Source organism: Saccoglossus kowalevskii, chromosome 15 (genome assembly GCF_978046115.1).
Source record: "Saccoglossus kowalevskii chromosome 15, keSacKowa6.1, whole genome shotgun sequence".
Classification (NCBI taxonomy): domain Eukaryota; kingdom Metazoa; phylum Hemichordata; class Enteropneusta; family Harrimaniidae; genus Saccoglossus; species Saccoglossus kowalevskii.
Genome location: NC_140655.1, coordinates 29,572,628 through 29,587,742, shown reverse-complemented (window position 1 = coordinate 29,587,742; position 15,115 = coordinate 29,572,628). Strand labels below are relative to the sequence as shown.

The window sequence follows — 15,115 nt, the reverse complement described above, 5'->3', positions numbered from 1 at the left end:
GCGGACGTCTTCAACTCATTTTTGTTTCTTCCCAAGCGTACCGCTAAGATTGGGAGGTGACCACTGACTGTCAAATTTGAGCTGTTGCACCAATGTTCATATCGTACGAGTATCGTACGTTGCATGAACTATACATTTAACAAAATCACAGCTTTGACATGTATTCTGTCATCGCATTTTGATCGATTATGTGGATGTGTAATTATTCACCTCCACATCATTTTCACCAACGTGAGACCTGTTTGTATTTGCAATCAATACACTGATAACTGGATACTGTGACCTTATAAGGGTTCGTGAGTGCATCACCTCAGATAATAATGGTGAAGTAGCGTTTATTTTTTGTTGCTGTGTAAAGTTGATGGATGACTATTAATTGAACCTTGACTGTCTAAATTCATGTAGCATGTTCATACCTAGTTTTAATTATTGTAGTGAAATAGTATAAAAATAATATCATTCAATGAGGTGATATTGTAATTTGTTATTTCCACTACACTGTATTTAGCGACCCGCTGGAACTTTCAATCTAGGGAAGGTAGAACGTATACGTCCTGTCCTGTTCAGATAATTTGTATGTTTCAAGATTATTTAACTTTCAATTAGTATTTATCTCAGTATGTTAATTTCACTACATTATGCTAGTGGGTGATGCGGAGTCGCCCTCTTAGCCACATCAACACATATTACTTTGCTTCAGTTTTACATGCAGACTCTCTGTAATATTTCAACTATCATGTCAGCGTACTCCTGGGCTTGGGTTCACAATACTCGTCACATATGCAACGGACCAAAAAAGTCTACCGTGAATAGTTGCAGCGTAATTATCAAACACGTTTCCTAATTTCTCAGACGAGCAGCCATTGTGTCTACCAGTTATCTCAAAGGCACGTGACTTTTCTTTTGTAAAGTAATGTAGGTTTCCCAGGTTGGAAAGCATAACAACATATTCACTGCGGTTTGCTATTTTCTTATCCATAAATGCTTCGATGAGCCAGGTCAATCCAAGATTCAAGTCATATATCATTTCAAGCAATTGAAGGAATTGTTGACCTTCACCTTTTCGTATCAATTCATGTGTTCGTTTTGTAAGATCAGATGCAAATTTACCAAATGTTTCTGGATCAATTTTATTTGGAACGTTTACTTCCATAAAATATTCAGGTGCATAAGTGGCAAGCATAAGTGGCAAATGATTCCCTGGGATCTAACGGAGGTATGCATGCACCTCGCAAATTAGCTGGAAACGATGTTTTCATTTTCATGGATTTTTCCGATTTTCCTTCACCAGTAATAACTGCTGCTGCTGCGACAAGGGCAGCACCCATCAGAGTACCATTGACAGTAGCTTTATATTTCTTTTTTGGAAAACTCGATGGGAATAACTTTTGTTGCTGCGACCACACCAGGATTTCTTGTTTGTTCTAGTCCGTGGCGTTCTATATAAGGGTTGGGACGTTTAAACAATCTTTCTTTCGTTATTGCAATAAACACAATTAACATTTCCACCACGACATACCAGTAACACCAAGGCTCTTCTCTAAGCATGATTGAAGTGGAAGAATTTCAGGATTTTTTTTTTCATTTCCTCATCTACGAACCTCATTATTGTATTTCATCAATTATACTATGATGAAATGTTACGATAAGTGTACTTTTGTAGACATCTTCCATTTGACTTGCACCTGTAGTACTTTTCAGAAGACGCAGACGCCAGAGTGGTCCATTTTGATTATCAAAGCAGGTGGCCATCTCATTTGAATGCGCTTCAATCCAATCATCTCCAATAATAGTTTTCACATCAATGAATGAATTCTCAATTGGTTGAAAGAATGTTCGTGTAACTCCATTACTGTCGATAACATCTAAAATACGCATGCGCAAAAGAGGGTGTCTTGATCTGATCATAAGTGCTGCCTTTCTTAACATATTTTCTGTGAGCTTAATCTTTGAGTCTAAAAATATCACATATGAATTAATTGACATACCAAGGTCCACACATTCACATATCATTCTTTCCCAGTCACCAACTTCCCGTCCATCTTTGCTAACATCAACTATCCCATGTTTTCTTGCCCTCTTTTTGTTGAGCCACATATAACCATATAGTATGGCAGTTGCCATGACTACCAGCATTGCTGACATATGTGTACAATATTCCATCATAGATGATCTGCATAAAAAAATTGCGATTAAAAATGTTTTTAGCAGGCATGTAGTATTGGCATTGGTGATAAATAAGTCATTTATGATAACATTGTGAATAATTATAGTGAAGAGATTGATCCTTATACAGCTAAAAATTGAATAACCATAGAAACATACGTGATAACATATTTATATACACAGATGCAGTTAATGTATTGATTTATATTCGGCATAAATACAGGACTACGGACATTAAACATACATTACATAATCAGGGGAAAGCAACATGGGTGCCGAAATGTTTTATTGTCCAAAGAAATTTGTTTGAAATGATTGACATGGCGAGTAGTATGTGTACTTAATAAATGTAGCAGCTATGGTATTATTAATCATATTCAGTATTTCCAATTATGAATGTTCCATTTTACAAACGTCATAATTTGATTTTAATTTTCAAAAAGGTCCTTGTTAGTGTTGCTCTCTATCATTAACTTTTGCGAGGATTTTGCGAGAAAACGGTCGCTTCCTCACAAAACGCAAGGACAATTTTCATCTTCGCTACATCCTCGCGATCCATAGCGAGGTTTTAGCTGGTTGATTTGACCTCAAACTGCGAGGTTACAATTCCTCGCAATTGGAACTACAGGGTTGTTACACCTCGCAGGCAGAACTGCAAGGTTGTGAATCCTCTTAATCAACACTGCGAGGTTCTTGCACCTCGCAATCAGAACTCAGAGGTTCTTACTTCTTGCAATCAGAACTGTGGGGTTAAAACACCTCGTAGTTATAACAGCGATGTTATTTTTCCTCTTGGTAACCTCGCAACCATAAGAGCTACGGTAATAACTAATCTTTTCTACTCCAAGTATGACTGGGGATGTGAGTAGCGCCCTCAGCGGATTGATTCAACGCTATTAATGTCAAGACAAGGCTAATCCAATGTTTACTATTTTCTGTTGACATGCTGGGTGGATAGCAGGGGTTGAGTTGTGGGCAATGGGGATATATTTACAGTAAGGCCATGCTTATCTAGAAACATTGGGTCAAGACAATACTTGATAGGATAGGAACAACATCATATATCATGAATAAATTACTAGAGATCACTAGAAAACAGATGAGACATTGAGAATTATCTCAAAATGAGTTGATGTGCACAAGTGAAACATTGTGACTTGTCTCTGTACCAACTTTCAACATAATTGGACAAAGCATGACTTAGAGATAGATGGTAACGGATAAACGGACGAACAAACATAAGTCATAAGCCAATCTATAAGCCCCCATTGGACTCCGCTCGGTGGGGGCTAACAACTTTCATCTCTGAATAATGACAATGCCTACATCTGAGAAACCGAGGGGGTGCAAAAAAAAAACATTGGACACATGACTGAGAGACAAGTGGTAATTGGCGAACGGACGTACCCCAATCTACAAGCCCCCACCGGAGACTAATGGGGGAGGGATGGTGGTGAACTTCCAACTAAGAAACCATCTGTAAGCCCCCACTGGACAAAGTAAAGAATGCCTGAGAAAACCGCCATATTAACGGGTGGTCGGCCATTATATTTCAAATGACCTTATGCCCTACATATACATTGTAAACTGCTGTTTGTCGTCCCACCGTGTCTGCAACGTCTTCCTACAGTCCCTCTCGAGGCTAACAAAAAAATACATCGAGCATTGAACTTCGCTTCCGAATGTAAGTATACCACTGATATGTATCGCTCTGCTACTATTTGTGTTATGTTCATTCACAGTCAAGCAAAATAAGACATGTACAGACCCTAAGTACACTGACAATTGGTAAGTTAGGAAATGGCAGGTCGTATTTTGGCCACGTATTATCAGAATAACTGCCGTTTTAACACCAGAAATGTGTGAACATAATACGATATCAACACCGCTACATATGATGGATATTATTAAATACTAACTCAACTGGTTTACAATCGCCCAAATGTGTAAACATATTAACACATTTTTGACGACCTCTGTGAAAGAATGTTAGGGACGACCTTCTCGTGACCTCTTCCAGTTAACCAGTCGTGCATCTTATTTTATCTTTTGTCATTATTTGTTATTTGACCGACGTCAGTTAGAGATGTTCTACGACATAGTACATTGAAAAAAAGTTTCCATGACGTGGCAGCAAGTCGCAATCGCATAGTTATCTATGACGTGTGTAATAAAACTGATTTTGAAGTGACAAGAATAAGCAATAAAACGTTCAAAGACAGGTTATGCTGTGCCGACAAGTGTTGTTGTCACGGTCCTGTAATCAATGTATGTACATTGTCGCATACGACATGTTTACCACTTCCGTGTCACTGAGAATGTTCTAGAACCGTACTGTGTCTGGGTGGAATTTTTAGAAGCTGGTTGAATAGGTAATAGAACACTGTAGAAGGCAATAGAAGGTAATGGAACATTCTAGAAATTTGTAGTAAATTCCAGACTCATTATGTATGCTGATGTAATGGTCTATTTATAGACAGTGTGGGTATATATAGGGGAGTTGTTCAGCACTGAGATCAGATCGGAGATCTCGTTGAATTGTATTGGATTTTATGTATCTAGTTATTGGAGTAGTGGAGTTTTACCGCGTTATTGTACTTGATGTTTGCAGAGTATAATAATACCAGTACCAGTTGAAACCTCATCTGTTGGCTCCGTGTTCGTGTTTTATCATCGCCGCCAGGGAAGTCTTTTTGTTACTGTTGCCATTTTGGTATTTGAATCATCACACTTGTACTATACCAATTACGGTAATATTACGTTGCGTGTGACATACATGTAAATTAATTCGGCAAATGCTATACTTATTTCAAGGGTTTTAGTACTCATTATAAATATGTTCTCTTCTGTCAAATTTTTGAATTTATTTATTTGTTCAGTGGCTTATTTATTTGTTGTTATAATATAATATCTCTATAAATTGTGTAATCTAGTTAGAAAGTTATTAAGCAAGTCGTTTCTCGGATGAGCTCCCCACCATGTTATGTACATCTAAAGTGAGCTCCCCGTCATGTTATGTACACCTAAAGTGAGCTCCCCACCATGTTATGTACAGCTAAAGTGAGCTCCCCGCCATGTTATGTACACCTAAAGTGAGCTCCCCGCCATGTTATGTACACCTAAAGTGAGCTCCCCACCATGTTATGTACAGCTAAAGTGAGCTCCCCACCATGTTCTGTACACCTAAAGTGAGCTCCCCGCCGTGTTATGTACAGCTAAAGTGAGCTCCCCGCCATGTTATGTACACCTAAAGTGAGCTCCCCGTCATGTTATGTACAGCTAAAGTGAGCTCCCCGCCATGTTATGTACAGCTAAAGTGAGCTCCCCACCATGTTATGTACAGCTAAAGTGAGCTCCCCGCCATGTTATGTACAGCTAAAGTGAGCTCCCCACCATGTTATGTACAGCTAAAGTGAGCTCCCCACCATGTTATGTACAGCTAAAGTGAGCTCCCCACCATGTTATGTACAGCTAAAGTTAGCTCCCCGCCATGTTATGTACACCAGTCCTAAAGTGAGCTCCCCGCCATGTTATGTACAGCTAAAGTGAGCTCCCCACCATGTTATGTACAGCTAAAGTGAGCTCCCCGTCATGTTATGTACAGCTAAAGTGAGCTCCCCGCCATGTTATGTACAGCTAAAGTGAGCTCCCCGCCATGTTATGTACAGCTAAAGTGAGCTCCCCGCCATGTTATGTACAGCTAAAGTGAGCTCCCCGCCATGTTATGTACACCTAAAGTGAGCTCCCCGCCATGTTATGTACAGCTAATGTGAGCTCCCCGCCATGTTATGTACAGCTAAAGTGAGCTCCCCGCCATGTTATGTACAGCTAAAGTGAGCTCCCCGTCATGTTATGTACAGCTAAAGTGAGCTCCCCACCATGTTATGTACAGCTAAAGTGAGCTCCCCGCCATGTTATGTACAGCTAAAGTGAGCTCCCACCATGTTATGTACAGCTAAAGTGAGCTCCCCGCCATGTTATGTACAGCTAAAGTGAGCTCCCCGCCATGTTATGTAAAGCTAAAGTGAGCTCCCCACCATGTTATGTACACCTAAAGTGAGCTGCCCGCCATGTTATGTTCAGCTAAAGTGAGCTCCCCACCATGTTATGTACAGCTAAAGTGAGCTCCCCAGCTAAACGTCAAAGGAAATATGAGAATACACAAGTTTAGACAAACACACACCAAAACTCACCACAAGTATAACTCGTGAATTCTCCTCTCTAGTTAACAGGCAATCATGTAACAAACTATTTTATTGCTTCACAATAAAGCCAACACAGTTATACAATAAGGTACATTATACTATGGGTATATACTAGTATATGTGTGAAAACCAACGTAACAAATAATTTCACAATAAACATCACGTTAGACACAACTTATCTGGACGCTTGGTGCCGGGTACAGCCACCGGTGGCGCTGTATACAATCGAAACCTATTTAGCCTATGCGCATGTAGAATACAGTGTAAAATCCAGAAACAGTTGTTAAATTTGGTGATCAGTTTAGTATGATAGAAAGCGTGTACAGACTTCAAATTACCACAATAGAAAGAGTGGGGGTCAGAACCGACTATATGTGATTCCGGAGTTTCATACTAAAGGTCTTCTATTAATAATTGCACTTTCAAATAATATTCACGAGACATGTCTTCGTCATGATCTCGTTAAAGCCGATTAACATATTGTGTACGCAGTGCGAATGCTTCGGTTTCTTTTTCCGTCTTCCACGACCAATGCGTCATCACAGTGAAGTCAGTTTACGTTTTATGTAAGTGACGTTCAGCAAACCTCATTGATGCTGTTCGTATTCAAAGCCGACACATAAGCGACGCTACCAGATATATACACAAAGCTAACAAGCTACACTAAAATCTATAAACAATTTGAAAGAGCAACTAATATTCTTCAAGCTGGTATTTTTTATAGATTTTATTTTTCATTCTTTTCTAGTTTAAAAAATTCAAGCTGACTCGATTCTTCACCCCTTGGCTCCATGTGGTTAGACTAAGTCCTTTTTTACCACTTGATTTAGAAGAACCGCTGGCTTTCTTAAAGTCACGTATTTAACACTTAGGCTACCAAATTAAACGACACCATTCCTAAATGTGGATGTTCGGCAAAAACAAATATATATATATATATGGCCAGTAATTCAGTGAAAGTAACTTATATATATGGCCAGTAATTCAGTGAAAGTAACTTATATATATGGCCCGTAACTCAGTGAAAGTGACTTATATATATGGCCCGTAACTCAGTGAAAGTAACTTATATATACGGCCCGTAACTCAGTGAAAGTAACTTATATATACCGCCCGTAACTCAGTGAAAGTAACTTATATATATGGCCCGTAATTCAGTGAAAGTAACTTATATATATGGCCCGTAACTCAGTGGAAGTAACTTATATATATGGCCCGTAATCCAGTGAAAGTAACTTATATATATGGCCCCTAATCCAGTGAAAGTAACGTATATATATATGGCCAGTAATTCAGTGAAAGTTACTTATATATATGGCCAGTAATTCAGTGAAAGTAACTTATATATATGGCCAGTAATTCAGTGAAAGTAACTTATATATGCCGCCCGTACCTCAGTGAAAGTAACTTATATATATGGCCCGTAATTCAGTTAAAGTAACTTATATATATGGCCAGTAACTCAGTGAAAGTAACGTATATATATATGGCCCGTAATTCAGTGAAAGTAACTTATATATATGGCCCGTAACTCAGTGAAAGTAACTTATATATGTGGCCCGTAACTCAGTTAAAGTAACTTATATATATGGCCAGTAATTCAGTGAAAGTAACTTATATATATGGCCCGTAATTCAGTGAAAGTAACTTATATATATGGCCCGTAATTCAGTGAAAGTAACTTATATATATGGCCCGTAACTCAGTGGAAGTAACTTATATATATGGCCCGTAATCCAGTGAAAGTAACTTATATATATGGCCCCTAATCCAGTGAAAGTAACGTATATATATATGGCCAGTAATTCAGTGAAAGTTACTTATATATATGGCCAGTAATTCAGTGAAAGTAACTTATATATATGGCCAGTAATTCAGTGAAAGTAACTTATATATGCCGCCCGTACCTCAGTGAAAGTAACTTATATATATGGCCAGTAATTCAGTGAAAGTAACTTATATATGCCGCCCGTACCTCAGTGAAAGTAACTTATATATATGGCCCGTAATTCAGTGAAAGTAACTTATATATATGGCCCGTAACTCAGTGAAAGTAACTTATATATGTGGCCCGTAACTCAGTTAAAGTAACTTATATATATGGCCCGTAACTCAGTGAAAGTAACTTATATATATGGCCCCTAATCCAGTGAAAGTAAGTATATATATGGCCCGTAACTCAGTGAAAGTAATTTATATATATGGCCCGTAACTCAGTGACATTAACTTATATATACGGCCCGTAACTCAGTGAAAGTAACTTATATATACCGCCCGTAACTCAGGGAAGGTAACTTATATATATGGCCCGTAATTCAGTGAAAGTAACTTATATATATGGCCCATAACTCAGTGAAAGTAACTTATATATGTGGCCCGTAACTCAGTTAAAGTAACTTATATATATGGCCCATAACTCAGTTAAAGTAACTTATATATGTGGCCTGTAACTCAGTGAAAGTAACTTATATATATGGGCAGTAACTCAGTGAAAGTAACTTATATATATGGCCAGTAACTCAGTGAAAGTAACTTATATATATGGCCCATAATTCAGTGAAAGTAACTTATATATGGCCCGTAACTCAGTGAAAGTAACTTATATATATGGCTCGTAACTCAGTGAAAGTAACTTATATATATGGCCCGTAACTCAGTTAAAGTAATTTTTATATATGGCCCGTTACTCAGTTAAAGTAACTTATATATATGGCCCGTAACTCAGTTAAAGTAATTTATATATATGGCCCGTTACACAGTTAAAGTAACTTATATATATGGCCCGTAACTCAGTTAAAGTAATTTATATATATGGCCCGTTACTCAGTTAAAGTAACTTATATATATATGGCCCGTAACTCAGTTAACGTAATTTATATATATGGCCCGTTACTCAGTTAAAGTAACTTATATATATGGCCCGTAACTCAGTGAAAGTAACTTATATATATGGCACGTAACTCAGTTAAAGTAACTTATATATATGACCCGTAACTCAGTTAAAGTAACTTATATATATGGCCCGTAACTCAGTTAAAGTAACTTATATATACCGCCCGTAACTCAGTGAAAGTAACTTATATATATGGCCCGTAACTCAGTTAAAGTAACTTATATATATGGCCCGTAACTCAGTTAAAGTAACATATATATATGGCCCGTAACTCAGTTAAAGTAACTTATATATATGGCCCGTAACTCAGTTAAAGTAACTTATATATATGGCCCGTAACTCAGTTAAAGTAACATATATATATGGCCCGTAACTCAGTTAAAGTAACTTATATATATGGCCCGTAACTCAGTTAAATTAACTTATATATATGGCCCGTAACTCAGTGAAAGTAACTTATATATATGGCCCGTAACTCAGTGAAAGTAACTTATAAATACGGCCCGTAACTCAGTGAAAGTAACTTATATATATGGCCCGTAACTCAGTGAAAGTAATTTATATATACGGCCCGTAACTCGGTGAAAGTGACTTATATATATGGCCCGTAACTCAGTTAAAGTAACTTATATATATGACCCGTAACCCAGTTAAAGTAACTTATATATATGGCCCGTAACTCAGTTAAAGTAACTTATATATACCGCCCGTAACTCAGTGAAAGTAACTTATATATATGGCCTGTAACTCAGTGAAAGTAACTTATATATATGGCCCGTAACTCAGTGAAAGTAACTTATATATATGGCCCGTAACTCAGTTAAAGTAACTTATATATATGGCCCGTAGCTCAGTGAAAGTAACTTATATATATGGCCTGTAACTCAGTGAAAGTAACTTATATATACGGCCCGTAACTCAGTGAAAGTAATTTATATATATGGCCTGTAACTCAGTTAAATGAACTTATATATATGGCCCGTAATTCAGTGAAAGTAACTTATATATATGGCCCGTAACTCAGTGAAAGTAACTTATATATATGGTCCATAACTCAGTTAAATTAACTTATATATATGGCCCGTAATTCAGTGAAAGTAACTTATATATATGGCCCGTAACTCAGTGAAAGTAACTTATATATATGGCCCGTAACTCAGTGAAAGTAACTTATATATATGGCATGTAACTCAGTGAAAGTAACTTATATAAACGACCCGTAACTCAGTGAAAGTAATTTATATATATGGCCCGTTACTCAGTTAAAGTAACTTATATATATGGCCCGTAATTCAGTGAAAGTAACTTATATATATGGCCCGTAACTCAGTGAAAGTAACTTATATATATGGCCCGTAACTCAGTTAAAATAACTTATATATATGACCCGTAACTCAGTTAAAGTAACTTATATATATGGCCCGTAACTCAGTTAAAGTAACTTATATATATGGCCCGTAACTCAGTTAATGTAACTTATATATATGGTCAGTAACTCAGTGAAAGTACCTTATATATATGCCCCTAACTCAGTGAAAGTAACTTATATATATGGCCCGTAACTCAGTTAAAGTAATTTTTATATATGGCCCGTAACTCAGTGAAAGTAACTTATATATACGGCCCGTAACTCAGTGAAAGTAACTTATAAATACGGCCCGTAACTCAGTGAAAGTAACTTATATATATGGCCCGTAACTCAGTGAAAGTAACTTATATATATGGGCAGTAAATCAGTGAAAGTAACTTATATATATGGCCAGTAACTCAGTGAAAGTAACTTATATATACGGCCCGTAACTCAGTGAAAGTAACTTATATATATGGGCAGTAACTCAGTGAAAGTAACTTATATATATGGCCAGTAACTCAGTGAAAGTAACATATATATACGGCCCGTAACTCAGTGAAAGTAACTTATATATATGGCCCGTAATTCAGTGAAAGTAACTTATATATATGGCCCGTAACTCTGTGAAAGTAACTTATATATATGGCCAATAACTCGGTGAAAGTAACTTATATATATGAAAGTAACTTTATATTTGCTCGTTAATACCTCGTGACGCTATGTGAGGATACGGCTTTACCTGGCGACACAATAACGCCATCACGCGTACGCTAACCGAATACAGTAGGCAATATTTTTATATACTTGTATAAATAACCTGGTATACTGATTTTGTGTAATCATATTGTGTCTCTGGATAACAATTTCTTTTGCATCACCAGTATTATTTACCGTAAAGTCTGAATATTATATTTGTTTCCTTGGGACATTATTTTGATGATTGTATCCATGCTACATCAAATGACTTACATTTGCTTGGAAATCAAATTCATTGCGGCAGCATGTAATATCATGTAATATCATATGCTGCCCAGTCACTATCGTATACAGAATAACACATATACCATATATTTCGTTATAGTTCTGTTGCTGCAAATATGGATATGTTTATGCTAATAACAACAGTTGCTGTAATGATGTTGGTAATTATATTTTTTGTGAAAAAGAAACTGCTGAAGCCTAGAGACAAAGATTACTGGAAAACTATTCATATACCAGGTGGCAGAGAACTAGGTGATTGGGAAGTAACGTACGTTTCTTTGCTTGACCGAGGACTGTTTCTGCTGTCATATGTTCTCTTCATTGATTCGAAGGAAGTCCTGACCAAGGAGATACTCACCAAGGCATCTCATAAAATAAGAGCAAGACATCCTATGCTACGAATGAGAATCGTGGAACATTCAGATGCCAAAGGCAATAAACGTATGTTTTTTGCACCAACTGAGAATGAGACGGTTGATGTAGAGACTATACAATCTGATGATTGGGTAGCTGTTCATTCAAAAGAAGTTGGTACTACGTTCAATTCCCAGAAAGGTCCACTTTGGAGAGTTCGATTGCTCCAGAATGAGGACAACCAATTTCCTGTAGACGGCATATACAAGAGTACTGTTGTCGTTACCTTTTACCAAGCAATTATCGATGGTGTAGCTGTTATGCGATTTGTTGATGAATTGATGGATCACCTGTGCTCTGCAGCAGAGGGTAATGATGAACTTCCAGAGAGCCTTCCACTACCACCGAGTGTCGAAGATTTCATTGGCCTCACTGATATGTCATGGAAGCAGAAACTCGTCACAGTTGCAAGGCTACTAAAAATGCGATATGGCCCTAAAAATCAAAATCCTTACACAGAGCGTTTCGGTGCAGAGATAAAGCGAAATCCCGATGTTGAAATAGCAACGAAAATCTTTCCCATTGAGTTTTCTAAATTAGACACACAAATAATTCTGGAAAACTCAAAGAAGCATAATGCTACTGTCAATGGCGTCATACTCGCAGCATGTTGCTCAGCAATGTCACGAATCTTGCAAGGTGGGAGTTTGAAATGTGATATCAAATTTCGGATATCATATCCTGCTGATATGAGGCGCTTCTCCAAACCACCTCTAGATGCAAAGGAAAGCCTTGTTAACCGTGGAATTCCATATTTCATGGAGGTTAATGTTCCACGAAATATTGACCAACCCAATGTATTTTGGAAATTTGCAAATGAAATCACAAAGGAAACGCACAGAAAGATAAGAAATGGAGAAGCTCAAGACTTCTTGAGATTACAGGGATTCCTACTTGACCTTGGTTTATCATTTTGTTCCCTGGAAAGTAGTGTATTTGAAGACAGAGAGAATGGGTGGCGCAGTTCAATGGCATTTCTGGTGTCAAACTTGGGCAACCTCAAGTATTTGACCAAAGAAAGACCTCGTAAATTCGAACTACGTACAAAACATAATGGCAGCGCTATGAATGCCTGGGGTGATGTATTTCATATGTATGTAGCAACAATACATGGAAGATTACTAATTAGTATCGTATATGCTACCCACGTGACAACAATAGCTCAGGTCAAGGAATATGGTGACCTGATTGTAAAAAACATCAAAGATGCATGTGGTATCAGTGAATAGGATTCACAATATCGAATCACAATCTCAATATCAGTAATTTGACAATATTCATCGCCGCTAATATAGTCACTTTGACAGTCTTTGTGAAAACATTTCTTTCTCATTGACTATTTGTGTTTGTAATCCATACAGATATGTTCATCTTTGATACGTTTTGTAATTCGTTTTTTTATTGTCACAAGTAGTTCAACCAGTAGTTACTTCATTTGCATTTTGTATGCATGATATGCACAATTTATATAAAAATCGCTTCCAATATTCGTGTACAAAGTGTACTTGGTTTCTGCTAAGTGTAGTATATGCTTTTTCGCTCGAGTCAATCAATCAATCAATCAGTCTTGTTTCTGTAATTACCCAACATCATTTTCTTACGCGATGTTTGTATGTCCTTGGTGTGTGTTTGTAAAAAAAAACTACTCAATATGAAGACCTGCATAATAAGTTGACCAATCATAGTACTGTATTTGCACTTAAGGTGTTGACTAATAACAGTACTGTTTAGTCACATGCATGGACATCCTTTGTTTTATAATCCAATAATTCATGTAGGCTTACACCTATTTTCATGAGATAGAAAAATGAAAAGAAAATACAAACTCTAAATAAGAATAGATATTAAATTAAGCAACAAATGTAAAAAAGCCAACCAAATCTTGGTTTTTCAATACATATCTATATATATTTACACAAAATATGATTATTTTCACATACGATTGTTTTTTATGTTTGTTTATATTACCAATAAATAATATATAACCAATAACATGTTGGCAAGAGTACTGTACTGTATATGTTTGGTGCAGCTAACTTCTGATTTAGGATTTTATAAAAAAATTACCTTACAACTATTAACAATTTAACAAAATTGTTTTAGGGATGCGAGTCCCAATGTACCTACATCCACTGACGCTGTTGTCATTCGTGTCACCCATGTGAACACGAAATGCAAACGTGAAGCGCCAACTATCTTTATTCTTCTTTACTTCAGTCATTAAATTTCAATGAATTGTAATGCCTCCTTTGTGGTTTTAAGAATATCAATAATAATGAAAATAATGTTCAATTACTAACAATTGAATATGTTCTTGCTGTATCGCTCGACAGTGATGGGTTGACGTTATGTTGGGAGTTACCAATTTGAAATCTGTATGTGCAGGAAACCGAATTCATTATGCAGTTAATATATCAGTTTCTAAAGCTCCAGCCAGCGAACCAACAATTCAAAACGTGTGCACATGATGGATTTATGGTCATTCACATTGTTTGTTCTTTTTTCAACGTGGACCACACGTCCCATGTGAAGTTGGTATTTCAAACGCAAATTTACACTTTACTTTTCTTTTCTGGCACGATTGTGCAATTAACAATGTTAAATTTTGTTTTAAGTTTGCATTTAGTACATGCATCGTTGGTAAATCACGGCATTTGGTTAGTCATCTAACTGACCTATGTCCCCATGACGTATCTGATGAAAACAGCGCAATAATTACAGTGTGGACGCGAGGGTAATTTGAATCATTAGAACCAACAGCATAAATACGGCTGTACAGCCTTGTTTACTTAGATCAAACAATTTTGAATAAAATTGTGCCTGGTAATTAAGATGAGATAATTTACTGATCATTACAGCTGCGGAAAAAATAAGAAAACAGCATCAACAATTTGTGATACAACGTCTCATTTTGAAAATGAAATTCGATAGTTTTATTGGGGTATACAAATATAAAAGAGACTCAAAACTGTTGTGACAATTGTATGATTTTGTTTACGAGCTCGGTTGATGTCACAAACTCGTCCTTTTTTATACATACACATACAATTGTTTATTTCAAACTTAGATTAATCACTGTAGTTAATTAAATTAATTAGTTAATTA

General features: G+C 36.7%; 1 protein-coding gene across 2 annotated transcripts; it reads left to right on the top strand.

Annotated features, from left to right (window-relative positions):
• The first annotated feature begins 3,735 nt into the window (after positions 1 to 3,735).
• LOC146734311 (uncharacterized) lies at positions 3,736 to 14,002 on the top strand. Of its 2 annotated transcripts, none has more exons than XM_085508380.1 (2): positions 3,736 to 3,850; positions 11,697 to 14,002. In XM_085508380.1, the coding sequence occupies exon 2, from the start codon at positions 11,713 to 11,715 to the stop codon at positions 13,237 to 13,239; it is 1,527 nt and encodes a 508-aa protein (XP_085364506.1). In that variant the 5' UTR covers positions 3,736 to 3,850; positions 11,697 to 11,712; the 3' UTR covers positions 13,240 to 14,002. The 2 variants fall into 2 exon arrangements, with proteins under 2 accessions (XP_085364506.1, XP_085364507.1); XM_085508381.1 differs by lacking the exon at positions 3,736 to 3,850 and adding an exon at positions 4,505 to 4,568.
• The last annotated feature ends 1,113 nt before the right edge of the window (positions 14,003 to 15,115 follow it).

What these genes read in the sequence shown, in the direction of transcription:
- LOC146734311 (XM_085508380.1), top strand. Translation starts at nt 11,713, where the DNA reads ATGGATATGTTTATGCTAATAACAACAGTTGCTGTAATGATGTTGGTA.